This window comes from Sarcophilus harrisii, chromosome 2, assembly GCF_902635505.1.
Source record: "Sarcophilus harrisii chromosome 2, mSarHar1.11, whole genome shotgun sequence".
In the NCBI taxonomy this organism is placed as follows: Eukaryota; Metazoa; Chordata; class Mammalia; order Dasyuromorphia; family Dasyuridae; genus Sarcophilus; species Sarcophilus harrisii.
In genome coordinates, this window is record NC_045427.1 from 327,909,923 (window position 1) to 327,923,968 (window position 14,046).

A 14,046-nucleotide genomic window follows, 5' to 3' on the forward strand; every position below is an offset into this window, starting at 1 on the left:
TGACTGGGCTAGTTTGGATTCTTCTAGCTGGCTCTTGTGGAGGAGAAATATGACTTTTCCCCATCCTCCCATCCATGTACCCCTTTGGGTCAAACAACCTCACCTCCCACCTTTGGAGTTCATTGCTCTACTATGTCAGCAAGGGAAGTGATGGTTCTCTCTACCCATGGAATGTTGAGAGCTAGAACTCATACGACTTCACCCTCTGTCACTGGACAGAAGAACTGGAGGTAAGAGATTACCAGAAATTTAAGAAGCACCATTTGTGTACACAAGAACAAAACCAGTACCACTGCCAAAGTTTCTTGAAAAAAAAACCTGGGGGTTTATTGATTTCTAAACTGCAAACAGTCGTTACAAAAAGATTTTTCTTTAAATAAACTCACACAAAGGAAAAAGAAATAGAAAGCATCGGTAGTGAACAGTAACAGGAAAAAAGTAATTACATTCATCTTTGTGTATGTATGTATGTGTGTTTGAGTTCTGTTTACACTAATATTGGAAAACTCCAGACCTGGAATACTGAACCACAAATCTGTGCTCAGAATGTCTTGAGTAGCACGTGGGAAGTGCGAGGGTTTCATTTGTTGCTTTTCCCTTTTAGAAGCTATACAAAAAAAAAAAAAAATTGTTTTCCTTCTTTACTGTTTTATTTTTTTTACCACAACTTTTACATACATTCTAAGTCCTAGCTGTGTAAGGTCTAGAAAGAAAGAAACTCAATTTGCAGTCCAACACAAGGGGGGAATTTCTAAAATAAATAATCCAACAGTTTTTTGCATTTTTTTTAAATTAATTTTTCATTTTTTTTAAAATAAAATAACCAAAAGGTGTAAAGTTACAAAAAAATGTCATTGTAGTATAATATATTAAACTGTGGAAAAAAAGGAAAAAAAAGACACTTCACAATCTTAAGATTAATATGGAAGAATCATAATTTAAACATAAAAGAATATATTCTATGGATTTGTCATCCCGATAAATATGAACAAAATTAACAAAAAAAAGCATAGTTTGGCAATAAATACGTTTTTTGATAAGTTAAATAAGCTTTTTTTTATATTGTGTGCAGTGACAAGCAAAATTTTTGCTCTCCAATTTCTGAAAGTTATACAGTTAAAAACCCAGAAAAAAAAAGCATGGCGTGAGTGCTATAACAATAGTCCTAACGTACTTAATGTACTCTAGAGCAAAAACCATTATAGCTACTTCTACTGGAAATTGTTTTACACAGAAATTGTATATGGAATGAATACCATTCACCACTCACCCCTTATACTTTCTCCTTTTTTTTTTTCTTTTTATAGATGTCACATATATACTGGGGAACTTTTTAGCACCAAAATCAAAAGTCTTTCATGTCCACCTAGCATTCCCTTCCTCCCTCCCCACTAAAAAAAAATAAAATTTAAAAAAATTTTTTAAATCGTTAAAGTCCCACTTATATCACAAATCTTTGTCCATTCTCAGCCTTCCTTCCTGCTGACCTGCAGAGACCCAGGCAAGATTAGTCAACAAGGGAGTAGTAGGGTGGGAGGGGGAAAGGGTTCAAATGCTGCCAGCTTTCTACATGCAGCAGACCTGGGGGAATTGTACCAGGGAAAAGAAGGGAAAAGGAAGGGGGGAAGAAGTTGAGATAAGAGGGGGAATTGAAATAGAGGTCCAGTTTTTCCTGGCCAGTGGAGGGAGCTGCTGATTCCAATAATTTTTTTCCACTCCCCAAAGCTTCCCTCCCTTGTCCTACTCCTCCCTTCCCCTTTTACATCTGAAGGGCAGAGTCAAGAAGGCCCACTGGTGCCCTCTGCAGCTAGAGAGGTAATGTAATCACAGTGGGAAAAGTTAGGTTTAAAGGCACTAAGTTGTTTTTGTAAACTGTTACTGCTTTTTGCTTTTGTGATTTGGCACTTAAGGCTTAAGCCAGAGAGAAAGGCAACTACCATCAATTGGGACTTTTGTCTTTTATGTAAAGTGGGGTAGAAAATTGATGAGAAATTGGGGGAAGAGGGTAGAAGGGAGGAGGTTCAAGCTAGAGAAGGCTACAGACAAAATGGACTTGTCGTTATGTTAGGTGGGACAAAAAAGGGGCAAGGAGTGGGGGTATTCCAAGGCTAGGGGAGAGGGGTTGAGCTTAACCTTGTTAATGTAGAAAGGTTGTAGGAAAATTGATGAGGGTAGAAGAATTTGGAGAAGGAGAGGGGGTTGAGGGGGAAATAGGAAGGGGGAAACCCTCTGGTTAGTCATCTGAGATGGAGAGTCTGCTGAAGATGGGAAGGCGCCTTGAGTTGTCCAAGATAGGGGAGTCTGAACCACTGTGGCTACTGCTGGAACTGCTCAGGTAGCCCTCCTGGTCCGAGAGCGAGTCCTGAGGGCTGGGGGGAGAGTCAAACATGTGGGGGGATTCTGACATGGGCCGGAAGAGGAAGGTGGTTGGGGAGCCACCCCCAGGGACCCCCATGCTGGGGGCAAAAAGGCTGGCCAGCTCCTGGCTGGAATAGGCAAAGGGGTTGTTGGCGCCGTCGGGCAGGGTGGGCGAGCCCAGGAGGTCATCAGCGCTCAGGATGGGAGGTGGGGTGATGGAAGTGGGGCTGTCCAGCAGCCCCGTGGTAGCAGCTGTGGCGGCACTGGGGAAGCCAGAGAAACTGAAGCTGTGGTGGAGGCGGGGGCGGTCAGCAGAGGGGTCCCTGCCCCCTGCCAAGGCCCTGCGCTCCTCAGCATTGTGGATGAAGTGGCAGCGGGGGCCGTAGGGGCAGAAGCCAATGGTGTGGAAGGTACGGCACAGCTCTGTTTTGTACTTGGGGTGGCGGGTGAGGCTTCTTAGCTCATGGATGCCATGGGCAAACTGGCACTTGTCTCCGTACTTGCAGGCGCCATTCTCCTCGAAGGGGCGGCATAACTCTGTCTTGTAGCGGCTGGAGTTGACCTGGCCTCCACCAGGCTGCTTCTGAGGAGGCAGGAGCCGCTCGCCCCCCTCTGAAAAGGAGCGGTCCCTGAAGCGGCTGTCCCTGGAGCTGAGGGCCTGGGACGGCTCCCCTGCCTTCAGGCTGCTTAGGAGCTGGTTCTGGTGGAACTTGGAGCTGGGCAAGGTGACCGAGTGCCTCCGGGGAAAGCCCCCACCTGCTGGGGTGCCCACTGCCTTCCTGTCCAGCAGGCAGCCCCCTGGGCTGGAGGGGCTGTAGTTGAGCATCTTGTTATTCTGTATGAGAGAAGAGGGAGAAGAGAGGGAGGGAGAAAAGGGAGAAGAAATGAGATGACAGAGGGAGGCAACAGCTACCTACCAAAAGCGCAGAATACCCCAACTGCCCAGCAAGCTATGGCCCCAACCCTCCCTCCCTTTGCTCCCCCCTTCGTACTCAGCTACCCAAATGATCCACTCTCAGCCGTTCCTTCTAAACCTGCTCTCACCAAATGCGCTTCTCACTCATAACTTAGTCTACGTTTCTACACAGCCCTCACCTGAGGCCCCAAGCTTCAATCAACAGGCAATCAACAAGTATTTATTAAGTGCTGGAGACTTAAGTACAAAGAAGGAAACAATCCCACTGGCAAAAAGAATATATTATTATCATATTCCCTCTCTGTCTCTCTCCCTCACACACATACACACAAACTCTAGCCATGTTTCCCTGCCACACCCACTGACATTAAAGCAGCACCCCAAAAAAGTGCCTCCCTATTTCATCAAAATGTAACCTATTTGGCAACCCAGATATGGATAAAGCTTTCCCAAAGGAATCCAGATTTCCTAAGTGCCCCTAAAAAGTCTTAGGAGTACCAACCATCTGGTTACCTTTACCCTGCCACCGGTCCCTATACCCCCGATACTGCTTGATAGAATGCTCTCTCTCTCTCTCCCCCCTATAACTTGGACAAACAGATCCTTCAATGTCTTCACTTCCAAATATCCCTCCCAAGTCAGATCTCTTGGAGTTCATTAAGTCTCTCAGGGTAGCAAAATGCTCAAGGGATACAGAAGGGGGTGGGGCGGTGGGGGGAGGGTATCCAGGGAAATAAACTCATTGATAATCTGCAGACACATGCTCTGGGTCTTGAATATATTCCATCATAGTTCTACATCACCACCCCTTCCTCTGCCCACCCCCAACCCTGTGAGGATTCCATTGCAATTAGTCTTTTGGCTGCATGCAAAAACAGGGCAGGATAAGGGCACCAGTGTTTAATCTTTAGAGGAAAGCTGCAGATGGGAGGGAAAAAAAGGCAAAAAAAAAAAAAAAAAAAAAGGAAGCCTCAATCTCAAATCTCACCCCACCTCCCACCCATTCCCATCCCCATCCTTCCCTCTACTGGGAGGGGGAAATCACAGACAATTCTGCCCCACAGATCCACTCCCCTCCAGTCACACCTGTTGAAAAATATACCCCAAATTTGGAAGGAAAGGGGAATTGGGCTCTCGGCACCATGTGGGTGTCACGGCCCCAATCCAACGTTTGCTCCTTCAGGTCATCGGCTAGGAATAAAAGCGAGCCCCAACTGTACCACCAATCCAGCCAAACCGATTATAGCTTCAGAGCTAAGAGCTGGGTTTCCAACAATGGGGCTCATTTAGAAAGGGGAGGGGGAGGGGAAAGAAGGGGAGGGGGGAGAAACAATCACATCAAAGAAGGATTGAAGAGAAAAGTTCCCAGGTGGCTAAAAACAATATCGGTGAAGAGGGAGGGAAGTAAAAAAAAAAAAGGCAGAAAACATATTTTGTGTGTTCAACTCCTAGTATTTTCTTGCATTTCAAGCTCCAACCGTGGGAGCAGCAACCAACAGCAAGAGCAAATTGGGAGAAGTTACAGCAAACAAGACCAGACGTGTTTAAAATGTAGTCAAAACACTTTAGCAATTAAAAGTGGCTGAGCAACTTCACCCTTTCAAATGGGGGGGGGGGGGAGGACTTGGGACTTAAAGAAAACTTGAAATATGTCAGCCAGTTGCTAATACACTGCTTTCCCACAATATTCCCAACTTCCAACATCTTGCTAACACTCTGCTAAAACCACCCTCACTTCTTGAAACTAGATGGCTAAAGTTTCACCTAACTCAAATTTTCGAAGATTTAATAGAAACTTATTAAAAGACATACACATTTGTCCCAATGACCCAGCAATTTGTGAAATCTGCGTTTCGGAGACACAACTGGTTTGAAAATATCTGAAACTCCCAATCCCCTAAAAGTCCCTATAGCCACGGTCCCCTTCCTGCCTCCTCTAAAGTGCCAGATTTACGCAAAGAAAAAGTGTGCAAGCAAAGTAAGAAGTGCAGAGGCTTTTAGCCTAGACTAAAAACTCACACGAATACAAAACTCCTCTGCAAATTCGTTTTGCAAGATCCTTTCTGATCCAATCTTAACCATCTTTCCCACCGCACCAAACTTTCTCGGTACCCCCACCCTCAAGATCAGACTCTCCTTGGCGAAAGCAATCAAAATGGAATCAATACTCCAAAGTTTAAGGCAAAATTGAAAAGAAGGTAAGCCTATGGTTGACAAGAATTTCAAATAAGAGAAAAGATACTTTGGGAGGACAGGGGGAAATTGGGTCTGGGGGAAAACGGAGCCGCGTAAGTGTACTTTGAACTTCTTGTGAAACGAAATGAAGATTTTCTTTAAAAAAGTTTCCAACAAAAAAAAAGTTTTTCTCTTTGACCATCTATAGAGAAAAGTAACCCGACAACTGCAGCTTCCCCCTTCCTCTCCCATAGGACTGTTTAAAAAAAAAAAAATAATCCTATTCTAATTTTTCCTTAACTTTTTTTTTTTTAAACAAACAAAAAAGGCAAAAGAAAGATTTTCCAATTGTAAGTAGAGGGCGAAGGGACAGAAAAAATCTTGCCTATCTTTCCCTCCTCCCACTTTCTAGGAGCTAAAGGTTTTGTTTTTAAACAAAAGTTTAAATTGAAAAAAAAAAAAACAAAAAACAAAAACACTTTTTGACCCGGTTTACCTTGCATAAAACTTCGCTCAAGTCGAAGATGGTTGCAGACACCAGAGCTGTGGTCATCTTCGAAGTTCAAATGGGGGGGAGGGGATAAAATATATATATATATAATTTTTAAAAAAGAATCACAGTGTTGGTAAGGCACAGCCTCCAGTTTCTCTGGGTTCTGGAGTTCTCACTCCCAGTTCCAACCACCCCCTCGGCTTTCAGACTCTCCCAGGCTGCTGAGCTTTTAAGGCCCAATTTATAAAGTTTCAAGACTTGCTAGCTGGAGGAGGAGCTTTAAACTCATTTAAATGAGGAAGAGGAGGAAAAAAAAAGTTGATTGACAACGAGGTTGAATCAGCCATGCGGTCAAACACAGGGGAAAGAGAGGGAAAAAAAAAAACTTTCAAAAGAAAGAATGGGGAGGGGAAAAAAAGGAAAGAAAAAAAAAACACACTTAAGCCGTACAACTTTTTTTTTTTAAAGAGGAAAAGTTTAGAGTTCACTCCGTTTGCCGCATGTGCGTTTTAAACGCACCTTGAGTTTAAAGGGGGGGTGGGGGGGAGAAGAAGGGGGAGGATGGAGAAATGGACAAGTTTTTTTTTTCTTTTGTCAGCCTCTGAATGTGATCCGTGACATCACATTTATTCCACCCACTTTTTTTTCCCCTTCTTTTCTGCAAGGCAGTATCAACTTTCTCTTTTGCTGAGATCTGAATCGGGTCTCTGCTTGCAGGTTCTGCACTAAAAATTTTCTTTTTTGTTTGTTTTGTTTTGTTTTAATTAGGGCTTATTTGAAAACCTAAAAAGTCCTCGCTGTCCTCGTTTTGCTCCTTTCTTTCCTCTTTACTTTCTTCCTTCTTCCTCTTTTTGTAAAAGAAGTAAAGGGAGGATTTTAAAGTTTAGACGCCTTCAAGAGCTTTTTAAGTCTTAGAAGCAAGGAGAGGGGAAAAAGCAATAGGAACCCAGGAAAGTTTTTCATTAGATCTCATTTTAAAACCTAAAAAGTTGTAGTCCTCACTTTGCTGTTTTTTTCCCCTTTCGTGTCCTCCTTCCCTTTTTTTTTTATTTTTAACGTATTTTTAAGGTTTAGACGCCTTCAAGAGCTTTTTAAGTCTTAGAAGCAAGGAGAGGGGAAAAAGCAATAGGAACCCAGGAAAGTTTTTAATTAGATCTCATTTTAAAACCTAAAAAGTTGTAGTCCTCACTTTGCTGTTTTTTCCCCTTTCACGTCCTCCTTCCCTTTTTTAAAAGTATTTTTAAAGTTTAGACGCCTTCAAGAGCTTCTTGGAGGCAGCGCCTTAGGGCGCATGAAGTGCTTGGGGGGGGGGGGTAGAGGGTTGGGGAGGATTGAACACTGGCAAGTTTTTCTTTTTCTTTTTTCTTTTTTTTTTTTTTTTTTTTTTTCCGGCTCTTGAGAATTACTCTGCGGCCGCTGGGGCCCGGGGCGGATGGCAGGATTCTCGTCCGCATGCCTCTGCACTCCAGCCGCCAGGTTTTATGGGATCCCTCGCGCTCTTGGGGAGCTTGCAAGAAAAACGACCACCCCTCTAGGTTTTTTGCCTCCAGCAACTACATTTTTTTTTCTTCTTCTTTCTCCTCTCTTTTAACGGACTGAGTAATTTCTTTTCACTTTCTCCTTTTCTCCCCTGAACGGACTTCTAGAAAAGACAATCTAAATCCTTCACTAAGCCCTATTTAGCAGACCCCCCCCCCAAACTTCCACAGCAGTCCATTACCAACCCTCCTTCCTTTTCCCCTTGGTCTCGCCCCCCCCCAACCTGAAGATAAATTGTTATCTTTAAAACTGAGTTTGGGGAAAGGAGGGAGAGGGCATTCCCTCCCTAATCCACAGTTCTTGAGATACCCTCCCACCCCCAGCCACTCAGCCCCATTGAATGTAACAACAGATGGCTTTTCGGTCCCTTCAAGGTTTGATTTCACTCTGGGTGTTTTCTCTTCTACTCTGTTTTGGCGGGACAGGAAGAGCACGGGGCTCTCAGGCCGAAACTTGTTCTTTTTAAAGATCAAAAAAAAAAAAAAAAAAAATCCACTCGCCTCGAAAAGAAGAAAAGGGTTTTTAAAAAGCACCATGTTTGCCTGACACATAGTAGGCACTTGTCAGTTAACTGACTGATGGGTCTCGTTTTGCTTCCCCCGCCCTGGCAAGTTTTGGAATGGAAGATAAAGACCGAAACAACCGTCTCTGGGGTGTTTTTCTCCTCCGTTTCCATAAGCCCTTTGCCATCTTGTTACAGTAAAGCCCTTCAACCCGAATCAGAAGTTTATTCCACAACACTTTTTAACTGCTCAATCTTATTATGAAATCCAGTATGTGTTTGTGTGTGCCTAAGTGCATTTTCCATTGCGATGTAATTAGGTCACCCCATTATAAGCACGTTTTTCGTAAGAAAGGCAAAATAGAACTCGTCTTTTCTCCCCTTTTAAAGCACTTTCAAAGAGGTTCCATATTTTATTTTAAAAGTTAAATATCAACACCCCCTAGCAAATGCTAAGTGACTTTAAAAATTAAACTCAAAAAATAAAATCCCCTTCAACTTTAAGGCTTTTAAAAATAATGTAAGCTGTGAACAAATGCAGTTATTCTCCCTCTTTGGGCAAACTTCATGTGTCTATACTTTGACTTGAATTTTTTTTTTTTTTAAACACAACTGGCTTTTAATCCACACACACACACCCCCCTACCTATCCCCCACCCAGAACAACTGTCTCCTGTTGATTCATTCCTTTACTCTCCTTTTTCAAAACTACTTAAATTTGGCAAGCTCTAGAAAGGGAAATAACTCACATCCACATTAATTTAAATCATTAAGATTAGGGGTTTTTTTTAAGACTTTACTTATTCTTAAAGTATGCTTTCCCCTTGATTCGAGGGGGGGAGGGGAGTTTCTAAAGTCCGGGGATAAGAATAAGTTTTTATTTCATAAAGTTACTTGGTGACGAAATAATGAGTTCCAGATTTCAATACACAAAGTAGGTTGCATATTAACACCACGAGGTCTGTATGACTCGTGAAGAGAGGAGGCTATTTCGGATTGAACCCATCCTGGTTTAGCCCTCCTCCCCTCTCTGAAACACACGTCCTTAACTCCGCAGGACCAGCCCTCACCTCCAGCTGATGGAGACGGGAAATGAGGAAGGAGAGAGGGGAGCCAAGGGAGGGGGAAGCAAAGCAGAGCGAGAGGGGGAGAAGGAGGACAGTGAGTTAAGAATCAGAGGGCGAGGTGAGGAGGGAAAAGGGTAAGAGGATTGGGGAGAAGAGAAAATGACGAAAATAGGAGAAGCGAGAAGAGATCACATTCAAAACAAATGGCCCCTGTTCCCACTTCCTCTTCCATGCATTTCAACCCTCAGGAACTGGGCTTTAAAATTCGCCTCTTGGCTGCTGCCACATTTTCCTCTTCTGGTTCACAAAACCAGCCAAAATAACCAAACGAAAAGACGCCCACAGACTCTATCCAATCCAAAAACTTTTTTTTTCCCAAAAAAAAAAATTTTTTTAAACCCTATTCTTCGAATTTCTTTAAATTTTCTAAATAGGAGCGGCCTATCCACCCCTTCCCCCTTTTTCTTCTCCCTCCTCCCTTCAACTCAAGGATCCCCCTTCTTCGCCTCTCCCCCCCACTCCCCCCCTGCCCCGACCAGCAGCCGGGGCCGAAAGCAGCCCCCAGCATGTGGCTCTCTGCAGTTGTTTACTGGCTAGGCGGACCGGGTTTGTTCCCAGCTCTGGGAGCTACTCTCTATAATTAAACCCTCTTTAATTGTTGGGTTGGAAACGTCATTTCAGGGACTTTCCAAGGGTTACAGAGTCCAGGAGGGAAGTAAACTCGCGTTAACCATTTGCTCCCTTGGACCTGCCAGCCCCGACTGCTGTATTCGGGCTCACACGGGCAGCAGGGTGCCAGGAGGGACTGTCCGGCGGGGAGGCCGGAGGAGGGAGGCAGGGAGGAGATAAGGCTCCGGGAAGCGGGGCTGAAATTTAACAGCACCCAGGTCCAGATTCGGGAGTTCCAATGCTCTAGGTCACACCCTCCCCTCCCCTCCCGTCCATCGCTTTCAAGTGTTTTGCCTTGTCGGGATGGAGTTTGGGGTTTGTTTTTTAACTCTTTCCTTTCTTCTTGCGCCCAGATCTGGGCACTCCCTCCTTCCCTTGCACTGCAGTTTTTGGCCGGGAGATGTCCTGCCTAGCAAGGAATAATTCAGATTTAGGGCCCTGACCGTTAGGGAGTTTTTAAAGAACCATCCCTCAGCCCTAAAAACTGGTCTTTGTTCCTGGGTATCAAGTTATTTTTTAGTTTGGGCTTGTTCAGTTTGTTTTTGATCTCCTTGGTGCTGCAGCAAAGAAGTTAGGAATGGCTCATTTTTTTTTAAGTAGCAGAATTACTCACTTGCATAAATGGGGTCAGGGACCTCAGGGGAAGCGGATTGTTCCTGCAGAGAGAAGCCGAGAGCTGCCAGGCCTCGGCTATGTAGTCTGTAGTGGAAGCTGGAAGCATGTGATCCAGTTGATGGCTGTATTTGAGGGTGAGGCAAGTCAGTGTACCAGCCAGCGAGGGTGACCTGCACTGCCTTCTGTCTTCCTCACCTTGGTTTTCCAGGCTTCTCAAGTGTCCACCCACAGAAACATCTCTGTCTGGCAACAGCAGCGAAGTGTCTAACTAAAAATATATATGTAAAAGGCAAAATTGTCAAAGCATGGTGAAAATTACAGATTAATCAATACAGAAAAGTTTGGGGGACCCAGGAGAAGGAGTTCACAGATAATCTCAAAGCATGACAAAGTTGGATAAGGGCCTTCAGGAAACCTCTCAATTTGATAGATGAGGTTAAATGATTTGTGAGTGGTCCTAAGGATACAGTCTAGGCCGAGATATTGATGGAGTGATTGCCGAATTTGAAATCGGAGAACTAATTTCCAATCATGCCTTTCCCAATCACTAGATATGATCTTGAACAACTCACTTAGCCTTCCTCTGAGACTCAAGTTCTTCAGTGATCAAATGAGGTGCTTAGACCAGTTATCACAGTTCTTTTCCAGCTGTAAATCTGTGGTTCTGTTTCACCTCAATTTACAAAAGAGCTTTTCAATATAGACTTCTATTAAAATTGGGTTTTCTTTAGTGCACTGAAAGCAAAAGTCAAATATCTGTAAATGAAGCTGTTTCCAGGAGTTTGTTTATTTGGTCAAAATGAGGGGTACATATATAACCATGTCCCAAAGTGACGCATGAGAATATAGTATTCAGACACCTTATCCTGGCTTTTTAAAGTCTGATGTCCAATCATTCTCTGACTTAAAATAGTTTAAAGGTAAGAGTGGTTGCAGAGAATTAATTAGCATCTTTTCTAAATGAAGGCAAAATTGAATTTAAACCTTGGGGTATTCTTGATAGTCTTCAACACTGGAGAACTGATCTAGAATTTATTGTCTGCATCATATGTGTTTGGTGAATGTGAATTTTGAATCACAAAACACTGAAAAAGAAACTGCATCCTTGGTGAATAATGGAAAGTAAATATCTCCAAAGCACATAATTCTTATAAGATCTCAGGATGCACTTACAGCTCACTTCCTAGCCCCAGTAGGTTGGGTCTTCAGAGTATTACTTCTCTCACGGTCCCAGGGGTTATCATGACTTCAAAGAGCCTCCACTCTAGATGCCTCACCTCAGCTAGCCAAATTTTTATTTAGCTTTTAGAAAAGGGTATTTACTAACATAGTATTGTAAGAGTGATTGATATAAAAACATTTTCCTCACATAACTGCAACAAAATTCGTGTAGGGGAAAGCAGGATCCAGCCTAGAAGACACATTTGGCAAAGGAGTAATTCATAGGTTTGTGTTATATTCCTAGTTGGAGCCAGCTAAAAGTTCACCTCAGTATGACAATTGTTCTTATGTATCTCTGAGTTCCTAATGCAGAAACTGCCTTCAGCCACCAGTAGGAGTATTACTGCAAAAACACATGGGAAATATGAACCAAAGTTCACAGGGTCATCCCCTAGTCAAAGAGAAGGCATCTCTCCCTGACATTGCTGCCCTCTGATTGTAGGTGTATCTAATTCTTTCAATCAATCCTAATACATCTTCAGTGTTTTGTTATCTGATTTTGTCCAAAGGCTAGAAGCATATCATTCATTCCAAATTTAATTCTAATTTATCATATATAGATATAAATATAAATCTATCTCCAACCTGTATATATCTTTTAATGTATATAATTGTTTGCATGTTATTTCCCTCACTAGGCTGTAAACTCTGTGAACACAATCAAGGACTGGATTTTGTTGTTAGTGGGTTGTTTTGTTTTGTTTTTTACTGTTCTTTGTTTTTCCAGTACTTGGTGTACCTGATACATAGTGAGTGATTAATAAATGCTGTTAATTTTATTTAAAATCTTACTTGCACCTAGTTTACACCTTTAATTGGTTCAATAAATACACCTAGGACCTGTTCACATCTAGTTCATATCTCTGATTGCTTGATTCTGAAACTCAGAGACATTCTTACCCAGTCTCAAGGATCTAGGAAAGAAGTATTAAAATCAGGTCCCAACATTCCTGAGTGTAGCATAACCAGCTTGAAATATAATTGGGGAAATATTTAGCAAATTAAATAAGAATACAATAGAACAAAGATATTAATGATGTGGTTTTTCTAAGTGGCAACAGAGATCCCTATGTATAATTTTAGTGGCCCAATTTCTTTCTCCTGGAGTTTGATACCACTGTTATAGAGCAAAGCTTCTTAAAATTGTAGACTGCAACCGCATTATGGGGTCACATAACTGAATTGTGGCAGTTATGATTTATTATTAGTGAATGATTTATATATCCATTTTACATACCTGTATATCTGGGCTTACATAAAAACTTCTCAGGCAAAAATGGTTTGCAGTGGGAAAAGTTTAAGAAACCCTAGTATAGAGTACTTTCTTAGTTCTATCATTTGGGATTGGTTAAATGATCTTTCCCCCAAAAAAATTTTTTTTAAAAACTCTTTTGATTAGATTTTCTAGTCTCTAAGTCTTACCATTAATTCCTCATTAGATAGACTCTATCCCTGACCCAGAATCTACATTTTAAGCCATAGTCCAGCAAACCAAATCTCATTCTCAGATGCCAACTTCTTAACCTTCTCTTTACTTTTCGGAATCCTTTGCCTCTGATGGATAGCAGTGATGAAAACACCACCTGTGCCCCTAAGATCTTCAGTTTCTTGCCCAAATTTTGTTCTCACACAATTCATCAGAAGTGAGTAGTTGTAATCTGTCCCAACAAATCTTGAAAGGCTTTTTGTCACCTCTTGGATAAGAACCTTAGAAATACAGCTATGCTTCCTGTTATCTCAGGTCAGCAAATAGCTAACTCAATATCTCTTCAATAGGGAATCACCAATCACAACCTGTCTCTTTTTCCTCTATCTCTCATTGTTTCCTTGTTTTTCTTGAAGGGTGAGCTGATCTTTCTTTCTCAGAACATTCAACTCTTCTGAAACAGCCTCAAATTTGTTTTTGTTTGAATTCAAAATGTTCAGTGGTCATTATTGGTTTTTGTTTCCTACTTTTCATCCTGAAGTCTCTCTGTTCTTGTTTTTTAAGAAATACTTCAATAAGAGTAGGAAGATGACAGTTGCAATCCATCCTGGTCCTGGTCCTGGTCCTATTGCTACTGAAATATCATGTTCAGTTTTTAAGTATCACATTTTAAGAAGGACACTGATAAAATTATTAGCATCCAGAAATGGGCAACTATGTAATCGAAGTACATAGGGTGCTGGAAGGAGAGTCAGAAAGAGTCCTCATGTTCTAAGTACAAATCCAGCCTCTGACACTTACTAGCTGTGTTACTCTGGGCAAGTCACATAACCCTGTTTGCCTCAGTTCCTCATTTGTAAAGTGAGTTGGGGAAGGAAATGGCAAATCACTCCAGTGACCTTGCCAAGAAAATTCCAGATAATGTCATAGAGAGTAACAAAGAAAAGAGCTACTAGAATTTAAAGAATAAAACTTCTTGAAGAATTAAGACCATGCCACATAAGGATTTTTTTCATTGGAAAAGGAAGAAGCTATAGGGAAGACAAGCATTAATTAATATATTAT

At 42.2% G+C, this 14,046-nt stretch overlaps 1 protein-coding gene and 1 long non-coding RNA gene across 6 annotated transcripts in view; one reads left to right on the plus strand and one right to left on the minus strand.

The window, feature by feature from the left end:
* Positions 1-301: 301 nt before the first annotated feature.
* The window catches only part of ZFP36L1 (ZFP36 ring finger protein like 1), an 87,610-nt gene continuing 73,865 nt past the window's right edge, over positions 302-14,046 (minus strand). For 4 of the 5 annotated variants that reach the window (XM_031952790.1, XM_031952791.1, XM_031952788.1 and 1 more), the window contains exons 2-3: positions 10,333-10,602; positions 302-3,193 (exon numbers count right to left, since the gene is read on the minus strand). In XM_031952790.1, coding sequence (XP_031808650.1) covers positions 2,234-3,193; positions 10,333-10,602 — 1,230 coding nt within the window. In that variant the 3' untranslated portion in view covers positions 302-2,233. Of the gene's footprint in view, positions 3,194-5,945; positions 6,184-10,332; positions 10,603-14,046 lie in introns of those variants that run through there. The other variant, XM_003756373.3, reaches the window with a different exon arrangement.
* LOC116421594 lies at positions 6,642-8,323 on the plus strand. Its single transcript, XR_004232043.1, has 2 exons — positions 6,642-6,823; positions 7,011-8,323. It is a non-coding gene; the product is annotated as an uncharacterized LOC116421594 (long non-coding RNA).